The sequence below is a fragment of the Falco punctatus genome, assembly GCF_963210335.1.
Source record: "Falco punctatus genome assembly, chromosome: 5".
NCBI lineage: Eukaryota > Metazoa > Chordata > Aves > Falconiformes > Falconidae > Falco > Falco punctatus.
The window spans coordinates 89,964,439-89,984,053 of record NC_137584.1 but is presented as its reverse complement, the minus strand read 5'-3'; the positions used below and the strand labels follow the sequence as shown (position 1 = coordinate 89,984,053).

The following is a 19,615-nucleotide window of genomic DNA, read 5'->3' as shown; positions in this document are numbered from 1 at the left end:
CCTTACCCGGCAGAGGGAGCGGGTAGGTACCGCTGCAGCGGCTTTAGTCGCTCGTTTGTTTATTTATTTATTTACGGTCCCGCCCCGCCGGCCGCTGCTGGAAGTGACGAGGCTCCGGGGGCGGTGGTGCGGTGCTTGCCGGGAGGCCAAGTAGGCGGTGGCGGGGTGGGGAGGCGGTGGCCGCCGGGAGGGGGCCGGGCCGCAGCGACGCGGTTCCTGTCGCCGTGACATGGGTTCCCCCTGGATGGCGGTTGCCGCGGGAGGCCTGAGATAACCGGCCGTGTCCCCTCTCCCCTTCCTTCCCCGCCCGCCGCCATGCCCGCCCGGGCACCGCCGCCCCCCGCGCTGCCCTCAGGTAAGAGACGGCACCGTCGCTACCGCCGGCTGAGGGGCGGCGTGTTTCCTCCGGGCCTGGCGGGGGAAGGGCACCCCGCGGTGGCGCGCGGGGACCCCCTCCGGGGCTTCCTCCGGGGGCCTGCAGCGGCCGGGGCCTGTCAGGGCACCGCGCTCCCCGTCCTTCCCCCGCCAGCCTCAGGGGAGCGGCGGGGCCGGGCCGCCCTGCCCGGCGGGAGGGCTGGGTAGGGGGCTGAAGCCCTTAGCGCTCCCCCTCGCTGAGGCGCTTCTCTCCCCGGCTCGTCCCGCCGCGGCGGAGGCGAGGGGCCGGGCGGGGGCAGGGCCGGCCTGGGGGCCGGGCGGCTTTGTCCTTCGGCGGCGGGCCCCGGGGGTGGCGGCGAGCGCTTTCCCATAGCGGCTCCGGGGAGTGGCGGCCGGCCCGGGCCCGGTGCCCCGCGTTTCTGTGGGGTTCGGTGGGGCCGCCGCTGCGGAAAGGGCTTGGTGATGTGGTACCAGAAGTTCAGCTGTCCTGAGTGGTATTTCCTGATAAACTATTTTTGAAGGGGCATAAAGCGTGCTAGTTGCTAAATGGCACGCTGAGGCAGAGTTACGGTCATATTTGACCTTTTTTTTAAGAAGTACCGCCATTCTAAAATGGGGCGAAACTGCCAGCATGCTTATTAGGTCTAGTTGCTTCAGTTTGCTATTCTGAGCAGCTACCTGATGAACCAAAGTATTCTTTTCCCATAGAGAAGACAGTTCCTTAAACCAAGGATTAAACCTTGGGATCCCTTCACAGTGTCAGTAAGCTGGCTGCTTGATGGTGACAGCCCCTTTCTTCCAGCTTCAGCACAGAAATTGAAACCTGCAGAAGTCTGATGCTCCCTTTAAAGCAAACATCTGTTCATAAATGGAGTGAGTAGAAGAAGCATCGTTGACAACAGCTGTACCACGTTGGTCGTATAAGTTTTCATGCATGGTTCACAGCATGATGTGCTTCATTAGAACTAATTTTTTCAGCTTTTGAGTCTGTGGATGCTGCTTTTTAATTGGGGTGATCCTTAGAGGTTGAACAAAATTAAAAGTATTTCCTCTTTGTTTTATTCTCTGGACACGTGAACTAGACTTGGAAAACCAATTAGCCTACTTTAAACATTAAAACATTAGGTTGTGTTGTTGGCACAGACGTAAGTTTGTTTGCTTGCTCGTGCAGCTAATGCGTCAGTAGTGGTTCCTCTTCTTGAGGTTGGAGCTGTACCTGGAGGAATAGAACGTTAAATCGGGAGAGCAGGGGGAAGAGGTGAAATACCCTTGGCTGCTGAGGGGCTGTGGATTTTTTTGAAATGTTCCTATCGGTGAAAATAAATAGCACAAATTTGAGGATATGAGAATTTAAACTTAAAAATGTGAATTCACTGTATAGTAAAAGGGACTTCAGAAAAGCTAATGTGGCTATGGTGTTTCTGTTCCACATGATGTTTCCATAAAGTACATGTTGTGTGACCTTCTAAGGTCATGTGAAAGTATGACCTCTACTTTTTACTTCCTTAATTTGTTTGTAAGTGAGCAGTTGAAGGATCTCAGCCTCAATAGATCAGTTCGTGATGTCTGGTTTGTTTTATTTTTTTTATTTCTTTCACTTTCATTTTATTTTTGCTCAGATCATAGGTTTCATTTAGCAAAGGATATAATAGACTAAAATTCAGTTAGACACAATGAATCATTTGTGTTGCACATTTCTGTTGACGAAGGCAGTGTGTGATCTTAGATTTATACTTTAAAATTTCTTCAGTAACTTACTAAGTTAATTCAAGCATTTTAACACCCTAATTACATAAAAATATTCTGAAACTTTCAGTGCTTTGAAAGACTTGTCTTTCACAGTGGAAATAATAGAGCGGGTTAGATGGACTTCAGTCAAGTCTTTGCCCTTTCCTCTTGAAATATTCATAGAGCTCTCCTTGCAGTTGTGTAGTGGTATCAGTTGGAAACCCAGTGGTGAAGAAACTGATGCTGGATCTTGTTGTTTTCACTGTACTCAGAGGCGTAATTTTCTTTCAGATACTCATTCTCTTTTTCAACAAAATGTTCATTCCGTTCTGTGCTATTGTACTCTCTGACAACTTAAACTAAGTCTTTGTGAACATTTCAGTGCAATGACATGCGAACCCTTTCATGGGGATTCAAAATACTCATAACTTTTCTGGATAGTCCTCTTAAGAGAAGTGGTTTAGATCTTTCTCATTGCTAGGTTTCAGAAATTCTGTCTGTTAATTTTATTTTTCTTTTGAGCAGAAAGCACTGTGTAAGCTGCTCCTATGCACACACAAAAAAGGCCTTGAAATGTGCCTTGTTTGAAAAGTCAACCTCATTTCCAGTAGACTTTCTTCCATGCTTCTTCTGCAATTAAAATTTTTGGATTGATACTGCAAGGAGTGTTTCTGTATCGATACAGGTTGCAAGGTGATGTAAAGAGTGCTTCTGTAAATTTGGTTTTTTCAAATCCAAGAGTCCTGTTTTAGAAGAACCACAAGGCGGGGCAAATCTGGTCTTTGCTTTAGTATGTTTGAAAGTAGGTGCCAGGGGGAAGGAAATGTGAAACCTCAAATTCATATGTCTATTGAAAAGTGATGGAAAATAGATTTTTATTCTTTGGAGTATCAGGTGTCCCTCCTGTATTGTGTTTTTAATATGAGATAATGTCTGTAGGTGGGATAAATGATGAATAATGTAAGCCTGTTCTTGCTAGATGTGTTTAACTTGCTTCAGTCAGGTTGGTTTTTTTTGCCTTTTTTTCTCTCACTTACTTGTTCTCTGCATGTTGAAGAAAATACTTGTTCACTTAAAAACAAGCAGAAGTTTATGAAGTAATGGAAGGAAGACCTATGGTTTTTCTTCACCCTATGTAACTGTGTATTTCCTCTGCCAAGCTGTGGGAGAACCTTTCATAAAAGCGTGTGCCTCTGGGCAGTTGTAATCTGCTCTTTACTGTAGTCTGTATGAAGTTTGAAGGGTTTATATATGATGGAGAACATAGCGCTCTCTAAATAAATCTCAGAGAACAGTTGACTTTAGGTAATCTAGTTCTAATGCTTTCTAATCTAGCATATTTTCGTCTTAATTTAGAACAGGTTTGCAGCTAACCTGTTTGAGGGTAACATCCAGAAATAGGTTTTCTCACAGAGTTGAATGCTGTTTTAAAAGGAATTTAAAAAATGGTAAGAATTAAAACATCCCAGTTATGTGTTACTTACGGCATCTGTCTGTACACATTGTATAGATGTGAGCTGTACATTGGACACAAATACTGTGTTCCCACAGAGCCAGATTTTAAACCTGATTGACTTTCCCAGCTGGTTGTGTTTGCCTATATGAATTAAAAAGACGCTTGTTCTTGCAACATTTTCGCCACTGTCTGTTTACAAATTTAAGTACAGGCAGTGTCTTTCTCTGCAGCTGGTTTAAGCAAGTCAGTATATTTTGAGTTGAAACATACTTCTTTTTTGCTTATAGTAACTTTATAAAAATAACCTGGTCTTTTGGTTTTGGGGAAGTGACACTAGTCTTGGTTGACAGAGAGCTTCGCAAGCTAGCACAGTGTTTAGATTTGTACTTTTCAGATGTTCTTCTGATTCCACAGCTAAGCCAAAATGAAATAGGGAGAAGTAAAACAGCACAAATACTGAAGGTACGTTCAATAGCTTCTATATGTAATCTACCAAGTAAGATTTAAAGGAATATATCTGTATCCCAGCTCTGTTTAAATTTCACATTTTTGCCACCTGTCTTAGTCTTCCTGTGTTGTCAGTGATGAGAGAGGAAGGGGACCACTGTCAAAGAGGTTGGAATCTTATAGAGGCTGGATTGTCTGAAGATGCTTGCTGTTTACTGCTGGCCTGGGGAGGGCAGGAGGACAGGAAGAATGAGCTGCCTGAGATAAGTGCCTGAATTCTGACGGCAGTCTCCTGAGTTTTGTTTCTTTAATGTTCATTTCCCATACAACACTTTCTAATAGAAGGTGCCTAGTATATTCAGTGTTTATTGAAACCACAGTAATGTACAGTGGTATTGATTAATTCCAAAATGTTGGGTAATGAGAAATAAGGCTTAAATATATTTGCCTTATTGGAACTGGAGAACATTGTTTTCCTCAACTCACACATGTCCAAGCAAAAAAGAAGTGCTCTGAAACTCCTGCTTTGGGTAATGGACCTTCTGGCTGTAACAGCATTATATTCACAATCGAAAACATTGATTTCTCAAAGGCTTTATGAAGTAAACATTTTCTTGCAGTATTTTGTTTGCTGGTAACTTATTCCAAAAATAAAAGTAAGCAAACCAATTTAAGAATATACTGACTTCAGCCTGGGCAGTGACTCTCTGTCTAGAGTGAGTTTGGGTTGTAGAAATGCTATTTTAACAGACAGGCTCTCCTCATTTACACTGGCCCTTTTAGAAAGAAGTTCTCAGATGCAGGAAGACTGTAATACGTTTTTCCATTGTTTATAAGCCAATGAAAAAACAAAGGCTTAACAGAAGAGGACAGCTTTTCTTACTTCTAAGCTAACATTTTGCTGTAATGAGAAGTCTAAATCTGGTCCTTACTGTGGTATTTTTGGTATCTGCAAGAGAAATTCCCTTGCAGTAGAAGAGTTAAATGTTCTTGGAAAGATCAGATGCTAGCAGCTAATGACTTGAATCCATATCCTTGCCATTGCATCTCAACCATGTCATTTCTGATTATTTTTTCTTTGTGCTTTAAGTAATGGGTTGCTTAACTCAGCTTTGCTTTCAGAATAATCCACAGCTGAGAGGTTATCTGTTGCTTTGCTATGTTCTTTTTTTTTTTTTTTTTTTTTTTTGCTAATGTTTATCTTAACTTAAGGGAACTTTCTGCTCTGGAATTTACATACCTTAGGTATTTCTTTAGAGATGCTTTTGGTGGTATCCTAGGTTTTTAGGTCCTATATAAGAGCCAAACATGCTATTTCAAGTTTTTCCTTAGGAAAGGAAAAAATTTTATACCTGCTTTTGTGTATTGCAATTACATTGTTCTCTTTGCTGCCACATCTTTGTTAGACTGTCACTGTTACTCTACAAAAAGGTAATGAACAAGGTTGTGATCAGTGTGTGATGAAAGCAGGTATTGTGCCTTATTTACTGCAAGCAAATAAGATACCCTGGTTTGATAGTAAATGCTTTAGAAACCTAGTTAGTGACTTGAGATAAAAGAAGGGTATGCATTTTGTCTTTCCAAATCCTTGCCCTATCAAAACTTAAGTCAATCACTACTCTTATCTTTTCCAGTGTTAAATTAACCTGAGTTACATTCTTAAATTCTTGTGACCTTAGAAAAAAGGCTTAAACCAAGACCTGCAGTAATAGAATTGAATCTTACCTAATTAATCAGCAAATACTTTTTTCTTTGAAGTCAAATGCCAATATGTACTTGTAAGTGTGTTGGTGAATTACATTTCTAGTATGACTTTTACAGTGATCTTCTAGTTATGATACTGAAACTTCTGTGGAATTTCTTCATAGTGAATATCAAAGTATGAATATAAAAAAAGACATGGAAGCAAGAAGTTAATGAGTGTTTTCAGCTTTTTCTTCCTTTTTTTAAAGGAAAAAAATAGGTGAGAGACTGCAGAAAATGGCCTCTGAAAGCCAACACAATTCTTTAGTAGTTTTTTTTCTGGAAAATGTTGGACAACTGCATGTCATGAGGAATTGGTAGAAATCTATTATCAGTCTAATATTGAACCGTTATGATCTGAAAAACTTATTAACTTAAATCTGTGATTGTGGCTAAAATAGTCCAGTCTAAACATGAGCACTTAAAGCCTGTCAGATTCTTCACTTGCAGGTGTAAGGTCTGATGCCAGAAACATGGGTTGTTGCATGTTAGAAAAAAATCATGGAAGTACCTGCTCTATTATATGCAAGTAAAACCACTTACAATTCCTTTCAACGAAGACTCCTTTCTGTATAGTGTGCTGAAAAATTGCTGGTTTTCATTTGTTTAAAATTTGTATGTTTAAATGAATGTTTAAATGAACAGGTAACTGCAAAAGTGCATGTTAACTTCACGTCTGAGTTTTGAGACCCAATTCCCTCAAAAACATGGGGAAGATAAATAATCTGTGTATTGGTCACAGATTTTTTTCCAAATTCTGCTTTGAGGTTAATCACTTGAAATACCAGGTTTACTAAATTATATAGCCTAATGTCTTGACCAAGAATATGTCTGATTTAGGTATAAAGTACTACAAAAGATGAAGCCACAGTTCCAGCTCTTAGCCTCTATTTGATATGCCAGACAAAGCAGGGATTAACTAAATGAAGTAATGAACAAAATTGTTCTGTCAGACCTGTGGGTTTTCACCATGTTAGTGTTCCAGTGGACAATAATTAATTTGGTTCAACAGTTTATGGTTGGCAGGTGGAACACTTGGAAGTCGAGAAAGGGGATCATAATGAAATTCTTTCTGAAGAAAAGTACAATAAGGCTAAACATTCCCGTTCTGTTTTTATATTGCAAGGAGAATTGGGATTATGCTTTGTCTAAAAAAAAAAAAAAAAAAATAAAAAATTCACTAATTAGTTAAGGGGAGGGGGTATACTAGTATGACTTTCTTCTTTCTGTTACATTTTTGAGTATGGTATTCTTTTGAGTTCTGTAAACAATTAAATTGTGTTAATGTAACAACCTTACACTCATATATAATACAGATTCATACATTTTTGAGCTCAGACTTTGGCCTTTAAAACACAGCTGTTACATTGGAAGTAGCTGACATTTTTAAAAAAAATGTACGTGAGTCCATACAATTGATTATGGAGTTGGTTCTTATGGGTTAAACTGATTAAACATGTAGTAGAGTGGCAAACCATTGATCAGATTGTTAAATGCATTGTTAACGTTCCTTGTGGCTCCTGTTGGCAACCGTTACTGAAACATTTCTGGAGCAGAGCATAGTGCTACTGGACTGCTGCTGTGTAAATGATCCCTGTGATGTTTTAAAAGTGCTTTGAAATGAAAAATTGAAGGAAATTTCTTCTCTATGGCAGAAGTTGCAGAGGAGAAAAATTTTAGATGGTCAGAGATCTTTCTACATGTTTGATTGGGCTTTGGCAGTCTGCTTCAGGCCCCATGCAGTCTCTTCATGTTACCTTTCTCCTGTGCTTGTCCCTACTGCTCTTGTTCCTTGTCTCCCCTTTTTATGTTAAAAGAAAAGGTGTCTTGTAGGTAAATTCCCTTTGACTGTGATGCTTGCTGCTCTCGCATTACTCAGTCTGTTTTCTGAATGCTTCATCTTGGAGTTTTTTTGGATCATCCTTGCCTCTAAGGGCTCTCTCAACTCTATGGTTTATTTTTAGCAGAGGTTATGATATTAATACAGTAAATGGACAACAACAAAAAAAGGGTAGACTTGTTATGATGGTTAATGTATGGATGTGTGTCCAGCGCTGGTTAAGAATTATTTTTTTGTTGGCATTTCTTATATGAGATCTTCTGATGTCAAGTGGAGCAGTTACTAATACAGGGCTGTATGTGGTATTTCAAATAACTCAAGTGAAAACCAACTTACACAAGATGATAAATCTGAAAAGACTTAAAAATAAAACAACACACATGCTTTTGGTGAAACATACAGACAAATTTTATTTTTAATGGGAAAGTTCAGAAGTTTTTTTTTCAAGGCCTCTGATTCATAGTGTTAGGAAATGTCTTTGAGATACAGTGAAATGAAAAAACCCCAACTTTTTAGTTAGGTTTCATTGTTTAGTCTGAGTCATGACGACTGCAGTTTTTTAATTTAGTTTTAAGTAATACTGGCCTATATAATACATAAATTAGGAAGCTAATCGGTATCCTCCTGTATGTAATTCCTATCCATAAAGCTCTGGTAATCTAGATAGGCCACTGAGCTGGCAGTGCTTCTTAGCCAAGCAAAAGAATTGCAACTTATCAAAGTACTTTCCAAGATTTTAGAAACTTTCAGGCTGTAGGAGTACAGTGTGGATCTGTTTTATTACTGAACCAGCAGAACTATACTTTGATGTCATTGTCTGTGTACAGGGCTGTATGTTTATATATTTGCCAGTTGGAAACAAATTTGAAGTTGCTTCTGTCTTCTGCTTTTTCTTCTCCTTCTCATGACTTCTTGTCAATAAAAATAAGGTTTCTGGGAAAGGGGAGGTGGGTCTACCTAGATTTAATCTCCTTTTTACTTGAATATAATTGCTTGCATGACTTGATTACTCTAAAACTGTTGGAAAATAGGAAAAATCTGGTATGTATCTGTACTTTTTTAATGTGTGTGTATATATATAATACTGAGGTGGTAAACTGGGATCTTTTATTACTCATACTGCACTGAAAGCTTCAAGGATGGGTCCTGTCAACTTCAGAAATCTTGTTTTAAAATCAAATGTGTTAGCTTACTAGCTTTAACTTGTGTCAGCATTTGACTTTAAGCATGTAATGTTTTATAGACTACCAGTTTGAGAGTAATTGAAATATGTAAGGATTTTATTTTGGTTTCTGCTTCAGATTTCTATGGGTTTAGTTATGGCTTTTTATTTCCAATGTAAATCAACATGCTGTAGAACTGTCATTTTCTATTCTAAAATCTTTTCTTTCTAAATGGCTTTAGAGATAAGTTTTAGAGGGCTTGTACATCTCTGCCTAATAAAGAATAAAACATCTAATTACATGATGAAATTACTGTTGAGGTTGCAGTGGCTTCGATGTTAGTATTTTGTCTTGGTCAAGGACCTGCTTATTCCACCCTCCAGTATTATTCCCCAGAAGCCAATCGGGGTATTTTTTGTAGGACTCTTCCACCTTCCTTCTTCCCAGCTACTTCATTCTTTTTCTTCAACTTCCTTTTTCTTCTGGCATCATGAAGGTCTATATCCAGTCAGTGCTGTCCTTGAAATAGTGCTGAGGGGGTTTTGTTTGTTTCAAGAGCCTTTTTTTTTTTTTCTTTTTTTTTTTTTTCCCAAGTTTTCAAGTTTCTTGCCTTTGCAGTCTCTAAAGCTTTTGTCACGTGGGATCAGGTGATAAATGTTGTGTTGACTGAATTTTTCAAATGGGTATAACAACTCTTACTAAATTTCCAGAGGTTTAGTAATAAAACTTTACGGTTTTGCCTACTGAGGTTCAACTGTGAACTTAAATTTAGTTACAAGGAATGATTTGTTATAACCAAATAAGCCTACTCCTTTTTTTTTTTTTTTAATTAAAAAAACCCCAATCCTTTCTGTTTTCCAGGAATTGTGTGGGTGTGTGAGTCCCATCCCAATTAATGCAATGTTCTCTGTCCTGTCTCCCAAATGTAGTGTGTTACTGAAGAGTTACTGTTTCATGACCCTAGGAATTCCAGAGACTGTGCCATTCAATGTTTAACCAGCTCCCCTATAGCTTTAAAAATTGCTATCCCAAGATAAAGATACCTTGAGATGAGCAGATCTAATATGTACCAATACATACCAAACTGGTCTTTTCTTTTTTTTTTTTTTTTTTCTTAGTTTCTACTAAAGAACAAAACCAGCATTTCTACCTACCAAGGCATATCTTTGTGTGTAACACATGGATCTTCCTCTGCAATGAAACATTCAGAAAGCTGTTGTAGTCTGGATGTATTTACTGGGTGTTTATCTTAGTGCTGCTGGTTGACCACAGTAGATCTTGGAAGTTTGGATATAAATCAGGAGTGGCTGCTTTGATAGTTACAGTTACAGTAGCTATTATGTTTAGTAGGTTGTAACCCAGAAGCTTGGAAACTAAACAGGTTGGAGTAATCTCAGTGTGAACACAGTCACGCTCTACATACATCTTGGAAAGGATCTTTACGTTCACCTATGATGGTAAACAGCAATTGCTAGACCTTTTCCAGAACTGCAGGGAGAGTGCTTTTGAGAGATGAGGCCTCTGAGATAAGAGTGAAGTTCTTCTCTCAAATACCTTGTTAAGCAGCTGGTGCTGAGTAAGCCTATGTGGGAGCTTGTTGACAACTTACTCTTTATTCTAAACAAAATTCCTTTGCAGTCTTCAGTTTGCATGTGATGTTACAAATTACTTCATGGTTTCATCTGATAAGCGTGATGTTCTTCTATAACTGCAAAATACCCTTTTAAAAGAAATTGTAGGTATGTTAGTCACCTTCAGGATGCCGGACTTCCCTGGCAGGTACCAAGAGTGGTTGGGCTCAAGTGCTGTGGGACATTGTGCTTGAGAAGAACTGCAGAGCTTTGTTTCTTGTTATACCCTTTGTGTGCTGCTGTTCAGGTGCACATACAAAGTCACTTGGTAAAGATGCTGGAGTTAAGGATCATGCTCTACCTGTGTTTCAGAACTAGTATTGTAATGCCTGCACTTATTCTGGTGGTTAGAAATTCAAATATTTAAGAATATGTATAGGTTGTTTTTGCTCTTTTTCTGTAGATAATGGTTAGTATGTTATTGCAGTTCATGCGTGACAGGTGTCATTTGAAACGGGAAAAGCCTGGTTGTAGTCCTTCCTTTCAGGGCTCTAAGGTATGAACTACTTAAGTGATGCGTACAATTGTGAAGCCATAAATAGTAGTAGTTATTTCATTAATTACATACAACATTGAAAAAAATCAGGATCACCTTTTAGGAAGGAAAATTTTCCATCCATACTTTGCTTGTTACTGTAATGGTCTGCAATGTTAAAATGGAGTCCTTAATCTGTTTGTCTAAACCATGGGAATACTTTCTTCTCTCTTTTTTTTTCTTTTTTTTTCTTTTTTTTTTCTCCCTTCCCCCCTGTGATTTCGTGATTTGTGTTTAAATATTTTATGGATGATCTTGCTCCATTCTGCTTTTGAGAATAAGCTTTGATGAAGAAGTTTGCTTTGCTCTAGGCTTTGCGAGCACCAGCAATGGCATTTCCCAACTGGCGGTTCGTAAGACAAAAGCAGGCTGGCAGCAGCAGCTGTGGAGGCAGCGTTACAAAAACCAGAGAACAGGGAGACCTAACAGAAACCCATAAATTGGTAGGAAAAAAATTTAAACAGTAGGGCAGCAGATCATAGTTAGTGATTATAACAGCAGTTCCTTCCTCCGCTTCTTTACAGTTTCAAAGCCTATGGGAACATCTTTCAAAATCTTTGGTGCTGCTGGAGGTGCCTGATGTACGTGATTGTTGTGGCACAGTCCAAGTGGCTTAATTTCTGTCACAGTCAGCTGAGCACACAAATGAGTGTGGCAAAAGGTGGACCAGGTCATTGGCTATTTTATGAATTGCTGGTGACAGAAGGTAGAGAACTGATGGGTTAAAACTGAGTTCAGCTGTGTCAGTGTGTTGCACAACAGCTCAAGACAAATGTGTTTCGTATTCATGTTTCAGCACTGTCTGCTGAGAATATGATCATGTAGTAGTTTACAAGAGGATTGAACTGTCCCTAGTAGATTCTCTGTGACTTTTAAAATAAAAGAATCGGTTAGAAGATGGGTTTGGGGAATGTGCCTCTCATATCCAATATGGACATTGACCTATATGCACACTTCTAAAACAAAACATGATATAGGAAAAATAAAAGATGACAACAGCTAGGCAAATTCTAATATACTTATTTTTTTCCCCTATTACAGAAATGCATTAACTTTGAAGTGAAACTAAACAATGGAACCAGATATTATTCGAATGTACTCCTCATCCCCTCCACCATTAGACAATGGAGCCGATGATGATGATGAAGATGAATTTGGAGAGTTTGGAGGATTTTCTGGTGTAAGCACTGCTGGTGTAGCTTTTGCTGATTTTGATACGGCAGACTATGGTCATCCAAAGGAAGAATTTATACCCACAAATCATTTCATCCCACTTGATTATTCTGATTATTCTGACAATGTAGCCAGCATTGCAACTTTCACATCTGTTAAAAATGTTAAAGACTGCATTGCAGAGCTTCCTACTCGTACTAAGGATCTTTCTGATATGTCAGCTACTAGTGCCAGCAAAGAAAAATCTAAGTGTAGAACTTCAGGTACTGCTTTAGAAGATGTAAACAAAAGAGGGGAACAAAAAGACACCACTGGGAAATCGGAGGGGTTTTCTTCTCATGTTATTAGAACTGGTATAGCAGTTGAGAGCCAGGATGAGCAAATAGATGCTTGTAATGGTGAGAAACTTCCATGTCTAGAGATTCTAACAAATGGATTTGCAGCATCAGACCCTGTAAATCCTCAGGGAACAGAAGATCTAGATGGTATCAGTGACACAAAGGGACTGAAAACCATTAGCACCTGTAGTACCAAGCAAAATTTGAACTCAATGCCTAGCTCAGGTGAAGGCTTTGCAGATTTTGCTACATTCTCAAACAAAAAAACAATCCATTTAGAGGGAACAGGACCTACAATATGCAGTGTTCTTAATGAAAGAGACTCTCTAAGCATTCAGGAGAACAACAGAATAAACAGAGTAACTCGTATTGAAGAAGAGGTTTGCATTTCAGAAATCAGTTGTGAACAGGGGCCCTCAGCACTGGAAGATAATGAATTTGCAATTTCTAGTACATCTCAAACAACTGGAAGTTCAATATGCACTACTGAAAATGAAGAACACAGTGGGAGGAGAAGACAGCATGGCATAGAGAATGGCAAAGATTTTACTAGGCCTGATGACTCTTCAGGAACAGAGGACATCAGGGTTGATAAGACCCAAAGCCTAAGCTGTGATCTTGCAGGAGAAAAATCAGGTGATTCTAAAGATCTGAAGAATGGTGGTAGTAGTATCGAAGTTGTAGCTTGCAGTGACACACATGATGATGATTTTGGTGATTTCGGTTCAGTCAGCAGTGCATCTCTCCCCTTCGTTAACACTCAAGAGTTGATAAATGCTTTAGTTGTAGAAGGAACTTCCAAACAGCCTGCACATGTTAGCAAACATGATGATGAATTTGGTGAATTCAGGGACACGAGTACTGTTTCTCAGCCACCAGCAAAGTTGGATCAGGCTGAACTAAGTCAGACTGCTGACACTTTAGAATGTGATACTACCAATAAAACTTCTGGCTTAGACTTCCAGCATACTACTGAGGTAGGAAATGGTGATGATAGTGAATTTGGAGACTTTGATTCAGTGCCAAAACCTCAAGACGAGAGTGTTGCTTTTCAGTACTCTGACGACTTTGCGGACTTCAGTTCAGCAGGTTGTAACCAGGCTACAGACTGGAATGCTTTTGAAGATGAACAAAAGGACAGCTGTTCCTGGGCTGCCTTTGGAGATCAGCAAGCTGGTGAATCTCATCACAGAAAAGAGACGTGGCAGTCACATAGGACAGATGCATCTGCCAGAATTGATGGTCCAGTATTACACAAGACTGACAATTTTGCTTTAGCATCTTTCCAAGGAGCTACCAATAAGCAATCTCAAGAGCCAGCACCTTCAGTTCAGGTAAGGTGTTCTTGATTTTTGTTCAGTCTTGTTCTGCTCTTGTGCATACAGTTCTTCCTGGTTCCTGCTTCTGTGTACAACAGATGTTTGAATAGTTCTTGTTTGTCTTGTGGGAGAGATTTAATTTGGTGGGTGAGACGGGTTGGTATGAAATAGTATGCTGTGTTTGCATCTTCTATCTTTTGCACTGTTACTATCCACGGAAAAATGAGCAGAGTATGCTGCAACTTGTATGCATTTGTTTTGACTATTACATGTGGTTTTTTACATAAACTGATCAAAGGAATAAGCCATCATAACATTTCAGGACCTGTAATAGTTCTTCCTTTGCTTCGTAGTTTACTGCCTGTTAGGGGGGCACTCTCTAAAATAGTGGTGCTACTGGAAGCTAAGATTACTGGTTCCCAAAGTTTTTCATCACCATTCTCTATCATGTTTTCAAAATCTTAAAAAATAATGACTCAGTTTGTAAATAGCTGCCCTCATTTGTTTAGAGCAGAGAGCATGATAAAATACAACCTGTGGAGTTCTGTCCCTGGTATTCCAACTCCTGGGAAGTTTGCCACTGAACTTATTTGAAATGTCCCATTAATTGTGGGAAGCTCCACATTATAGCAACATCACAAATACAGAACTGATGATGTATTAAAGCAGCTGTTTCTAATCAGGACTTTTGGGGAGGGTGAAGTAGGTAGGTTTCTTTCTTACCCCCATCCCCTTGGTTTTCTGCTTTAGTGCCTAAGTATGTATGAATTCCCAATAAAATTCCTTCCAAAGTCTTTTCAACAGTCATCTTTGCAATCTGCACCTGTTCATATATTTTTTTACTAAGTATTTAATACTACTTTTACAAAATTCAGAACAAGAATTTGAGTTTAAAATTCTGTGTTGCTTTTTTTAATCATGTCATCCCATGTGAGTAGTTTAGAGTATGCTCTGTCTTTTTTGAAGCATGTAGCAGCGCCAGCAATAAAGGGTTTTAGTGGTAGTGTGTGTCTGAAAGGTTTGGATCTTCTCCGGCAATAAAAGGAAATTAGGTAAGTCCTTTCTTCCAGGACCCCTTGTGTAGGCTTGGTGACAGCCGTCCCTCTTCCTGTTTCCTACAGTGACAGGTGAAATAGCTTTTCAGAAGAAGATTGTGCCAGCTGGAGCTTTGCAAGCATCAGCAAATGGAATGGAGCTTTTGGGACTTAGTGCTGACTTCTTGTCACATTAAAAGGTGTGAGCCTCAGCTCCCAACACTTCCTGCCTGCTGTTTTGTGCAATGACTGACACACCAAATTTCAAAGGGGCTTCGTGAGCCAAAAAAAGGCTTGCAAGGGAACCTGCATGTGGATTTTTGTGCCTATGCAAAACCTTGCTCATCTTCACCTGAATGCGTGAATCCATTTCTCAAGTTGAAAGCACAAATCTATTGTTACCTATTCTGTTGGTCATTCACCCATAAAATTGGAGAGTGCTAAGGTCATTAGTGCTATTAATCTAAGTTGTTCCTGTTGCCACTTGAAAGACAGTCCAGAATCTAACAAAGAAATAGGTGGGGAGATGATTTTAGTAAGTCATCCATTTTTCTGGTTAATCATGCTGTTAAGAGATAGTCTGAAGGTTTCAACCATTTATTTTTACTTAAAATTTTTCATAATTTTATGATGCCATTTCAAAAGTAAACACCTCTGAATGTAGATGTTTCTAAAAGCAAAACCTTCAGAGTTTCTATAGTTGTTGGATTTGTTCCCCCTCCCCAAGTCTGCCTTAACAAAAGATAAAAGCCAAGTTACAGTGGAAGTTCTTCAGTGATCTGTCATGAAGTGGTTCAGTTAGATTGTAAAGCAAGTTCTATTAAAGATTTTGTCATTCCTTCTCCTTATGCTGCAGCCAGTTGTGACTGTTTGGATATATCAAGTGACATAGTGCCAGTGAGGAAGTACAATGCAGAGAATGTTTTACACAAGTAAGCTGTGGAGGAAGTTAGGCTGGTAATGTTTTTTTCTGTTGTAATAGTTTTGTTAGCTTTGAAATTACAGGTAGTTGCTACTCCCCTCCCCACCCCAACCCCGTTAACTTAAAACAATAATTTCACATTTTCAAAACTTACTTTGTGTTCTTTAAGTGCTGTGAGTTTTGGAAGGATCTATTGAAACCTTTTAATATTTTTTTTAAATGCGCTTTTTTTAATCTGAAATAGTGCTTTTGGTTTTAAGTCATTGAGCCACAGTTTAGTAAACTGCAGTTAGAAACATTGAGATAAATTAAGTCAACATGAGCCAGCAGACAGTCCCAGTACTTTTAAGTGCTGAATCTTAGTAAAATTAAAATCATATTTTGATCCTCATCCTTACTTTCATATAAGAGGATATCACTGAGGTCAAACCACAAACCACAGCATTTTAAAGTATTTGCTGAACTTTTTTCTCTTACATTAAAGCTGAGTTCTGGAGCTGTTTGATGCAAAAGCAGAAACACTTGCATGTGTAATAAAGCTAGGGAGAGATAAGAAAACAAAGTTGTTTTTTATTTCCCTGACCAAAGGATAGGGAGGAGTAGATCACTTGCATCGATGTATTGCTGGCAGATCAAAAAAAGTACTTGCTCTAGCAACTTAAAGGGAGCAGACTGTGCAAGAGAGAAATACTGCATGTGCTAGACACTTGAGAAGTGAAAATTGAGACCTCAGCTTAGGCTAATTGTGAACTGGGATCATTTACAAGATACTCTCTATGCTTGATCTGTGATGTCGCGGCTGGGAGAGTCACTGTAATGTGGTAGTGAAATAATTTTGAATGGTGTATAAACCGAATGACCCTAATTCTTTATTTTTCGGTTTTCTGCATTTGTATACTTAGCCAGCAGCATTACTGTTTAAATGTGGAAATGATGTATACAGTGTTTTTATCCATCCAGAATGCAGTATGAAAGTTATTTCCCAGTAGCTCAAGTTCCCTTACCAATGGTCTCTGTATTTTTCTTTCTGTTTCCTTAGCTTGTGTATTCTGGATGTGGAGGTGGCAGCAAAATTTTGTGCCTGCTGAATGTGATCTTGATTGTAAGGTATATGTCGGGCAAGCTGTTTAAAGAGTGTGGATTTGGTATAACATTTAATTAGAAGTTAGACTTTGCCTGAATTCAATTAATTCATCCAGTTTTTCTTACAAAATATAGAACATAAAAAAAGAAAGTAAGGGGGGAAATGACAAAAATGACCTTATATAGCGACATGTAGTAGCAAAAAGATCATTATGTCTTTTCTCCGTTGCCTTTGGTCTTAGGCTCTCCAAATCCTGCACACAGTCTGCAATGCAGGATTTGCAACACGCTGACCTCTTCTATTCAGTAGTGCTATGTGGAGGGGAGAAATAAAAGGGCATGGTATATGTTATTCGGTTAAAACTACTGAAAGAACTTGTAACCCCTTAGAAAAGGTTCCAGGTTCAAAGGCAGGATACAGATACGCAGACTGCTATTTGAATCCATATTAATACTAGCATATACCTTCATCATTTAATACCTGTCTTCAGATAAAAAATATGTAATAGTTGGTTTCAGTATATATGTGTCTTTGTGTTCATTAAAACTGGTTTAGGATGTCGTGGTGGGTGAACTGGTTGATCTAACTAATTTTGAGCAAACCTGCACTGTACCATGTACATTAATCCCTCTTATGCGATCACATTGCTTGCTGCTGAGTTATGTTTATAAGGAATATAAGGCTTGTAGCAGAGCTTTTTCCATGAGGTAGTGTTGAACATTAGTCAGCTGAGAGGGTTACTCTGCTGTATTGTGCTTTAAGAATATATATAGGACTTAGGCAGCAAAGCACAAGAGCATTTATTAGCTATGGCAGCCATGTGGGTGGGCGATACAGCCGTGCCTAGTGGTGTTGAAGGAGTATAGGCATCTCTGGAGGAGGAGGAGTGGCTTGGCTGGAAATCCAAAACTCTTACCTGATTTAGCTGAGAGTCAACAAATCCTGGAAAGGGAGGATTGGAAGCCTGAACAGGCCTCCAAGTGGGTTTTAAGATCCTCTTCTTATTAGGGAGCCTGTGCTCAGAGGCTCTACCCTTCCAGATTAATCAGAGGGTGTGGGTGGCACACAGTTACTAAGCCACAAGTATGCATCAAGACAAAGAAAACCCTGGATCGCTGTCACTTAGAGAGTACTTTGTCTTGGGCAGTGAATGAAGTCATCCTCTTGCAAAAAAGTAATTATGACCATAAAGACTTCAGCCTCCTGGTTCACTAAGATAAATTAAGATAGTGTTGGCTAAATTAAGTTCAGACAGTTGGGTAACAACTTGCAGTGAGAATGTATCTGTCTGGAAGTCAGTTTAAGTCCATGGCACAGTTCTTAAGTATGTGCAGCCGAATAACAGTAAAAACCAGACTGTTAAAAGTAGCCCATAACTGCTGTATTTCAGGACAGGCTGGCTAAGAGGATCTTACAAAAAAACACCAAACCAACAGTTTGTGAGGGCATTGTTTTAACATTTCTGTTTATATATCACAGAACAAAATTATTTTCCATTTTGTACATGTTAAGTTTCACCTGCTATACTTCCTCTCAGAGCCTGACTGAATAGTTTTTAGCGCAGCACTAGGTAATAACATGACCAACTGAAATGGGAAGTATTTTTTTATGTAGTCTAGATCAGTAACTGTTAAACTTCACTTTGCCTGCATGGAAGATGCAAGATTTGATACATTCTGCAACTGAGGGAGCATAAATGTGCAAGCCTTCCAGCAAGAAGGATGGAGACAGCTTCACATTTCTGCGCTGAACTTCCCTGCAGTTTATAACTCTCCTGTATCAAACAGTAAAAAGAGCAGAGGGATCTTGTTCTTCTTTCTCAAACCACTCAATTTTCAAATATGCTTTGTAGGTGAGCTCAAGACCTTTATAGTTCCTGTTTTAAAATGTTTTTAGGATATTTAGGACTATCATTGCAACCTTTAATTCTTCAAATTATTGTGAAAAAAAAATCTTACTCCTCATTTAATTTTGGTAAAGGCTTTTAGCTCTTGTGGCATCTTCTTCCTGGCTTGTAAATCTCAGTTTAGGACCAGTGTTTCCATTATAAATTACCTGTGGTCATGAAATGAAATAATTGCATTTTTTTACTTCTAAGAAATTTATGGCACCATCTTAAATTTACCTGCTTTTCAAGAGGGGATGGAGAAAAGCCATCACATTTGAATCATGAGAAGTTAAACTAGCATTCTTTGTAAGCTTTGCTGCTTCTTTTTCTACCTGTAGCTCTTCCCTTACTCCTTTTGAGAAGGTGTTCTCTTTGCTAAGCAAAACCTGCTCAACAGAAAAAGAATTAAATTGTTGTGATTTGGAAGGGAAGCTGTTTCTTAGTTTAAGCAATCTATTTTCCAAAGAAAAAACTGTCCCCATTAAACTAGGAGCTTAGTAATTTGTTTGTTTGCTTATATGCATTTAGGTAACTGTTCAGCTTTGTTTAATGCTCAAGTCCAAAAGATATTGAGACCCCACTGAAGTTTATTTGCGTGTTCCCTATGGTGAATTGCATCCATTGAAAACAGTTTTTCAGCTCCCCTATGTTAATGGTATGATCGTGTAGTTTAGCTCTTTAAAAAAATCCCCAAAACTTAAAAAAACTCAACTCAAAAAAAGCCCAAATAAAAATAAAGTAAAATAATAATGAAAAAAAAAAAAAAACCCCACACAAAAAAAAACAAAACAAAACCAACCACCCAACCCACATACACATATGGTGAAGGACTATATGGCAACTTAGCTCCTCACAGGCAAATGTGTTGCTGGAAAATATGGTTTGATTGTTAGAAAACCTAGCAAAGGGAGTTTCTCATTTAACCTCTGTGTTACTTTG

The 19,615-nt window shown here is 39.0% G+C and overlaps 1 protein-coding gene across 4 annotated transcripts in view; it reads left to right on the top strand.

Moving 5' to 3' along the window:
- The first annotated feature begins 24 nt into the window (after window positions 1–24).
- Window positions 25–19,615, top strand: part of AFTPH (aftiphilin) — a 47,465-nt gene continuing 27,874 nt past the window's right edge. For 2 of the 4 annotated variants that reach the window (XM_080387908.1, XM_080387907.1), the window contains exons 1-2: window positions 28–355; window positions 11,960–13,763. In XM_080387908.1, coding sequence (XP_080244034.1) covers window positions 11,991–13,763 — 1,773 coding nt within the window. In that variant the 5' untranslated portion in view covers window positions 28–355; window positions 11,960–11,990. Of the gene's footprint in view, window positions 356–11,959; window positions 13,764–19,615 lie in introns of all 4 variants that reach the window. The other 2 variants (XM_080387909.1, XR_013928171.1) reach the window with 2 other exon arrangements.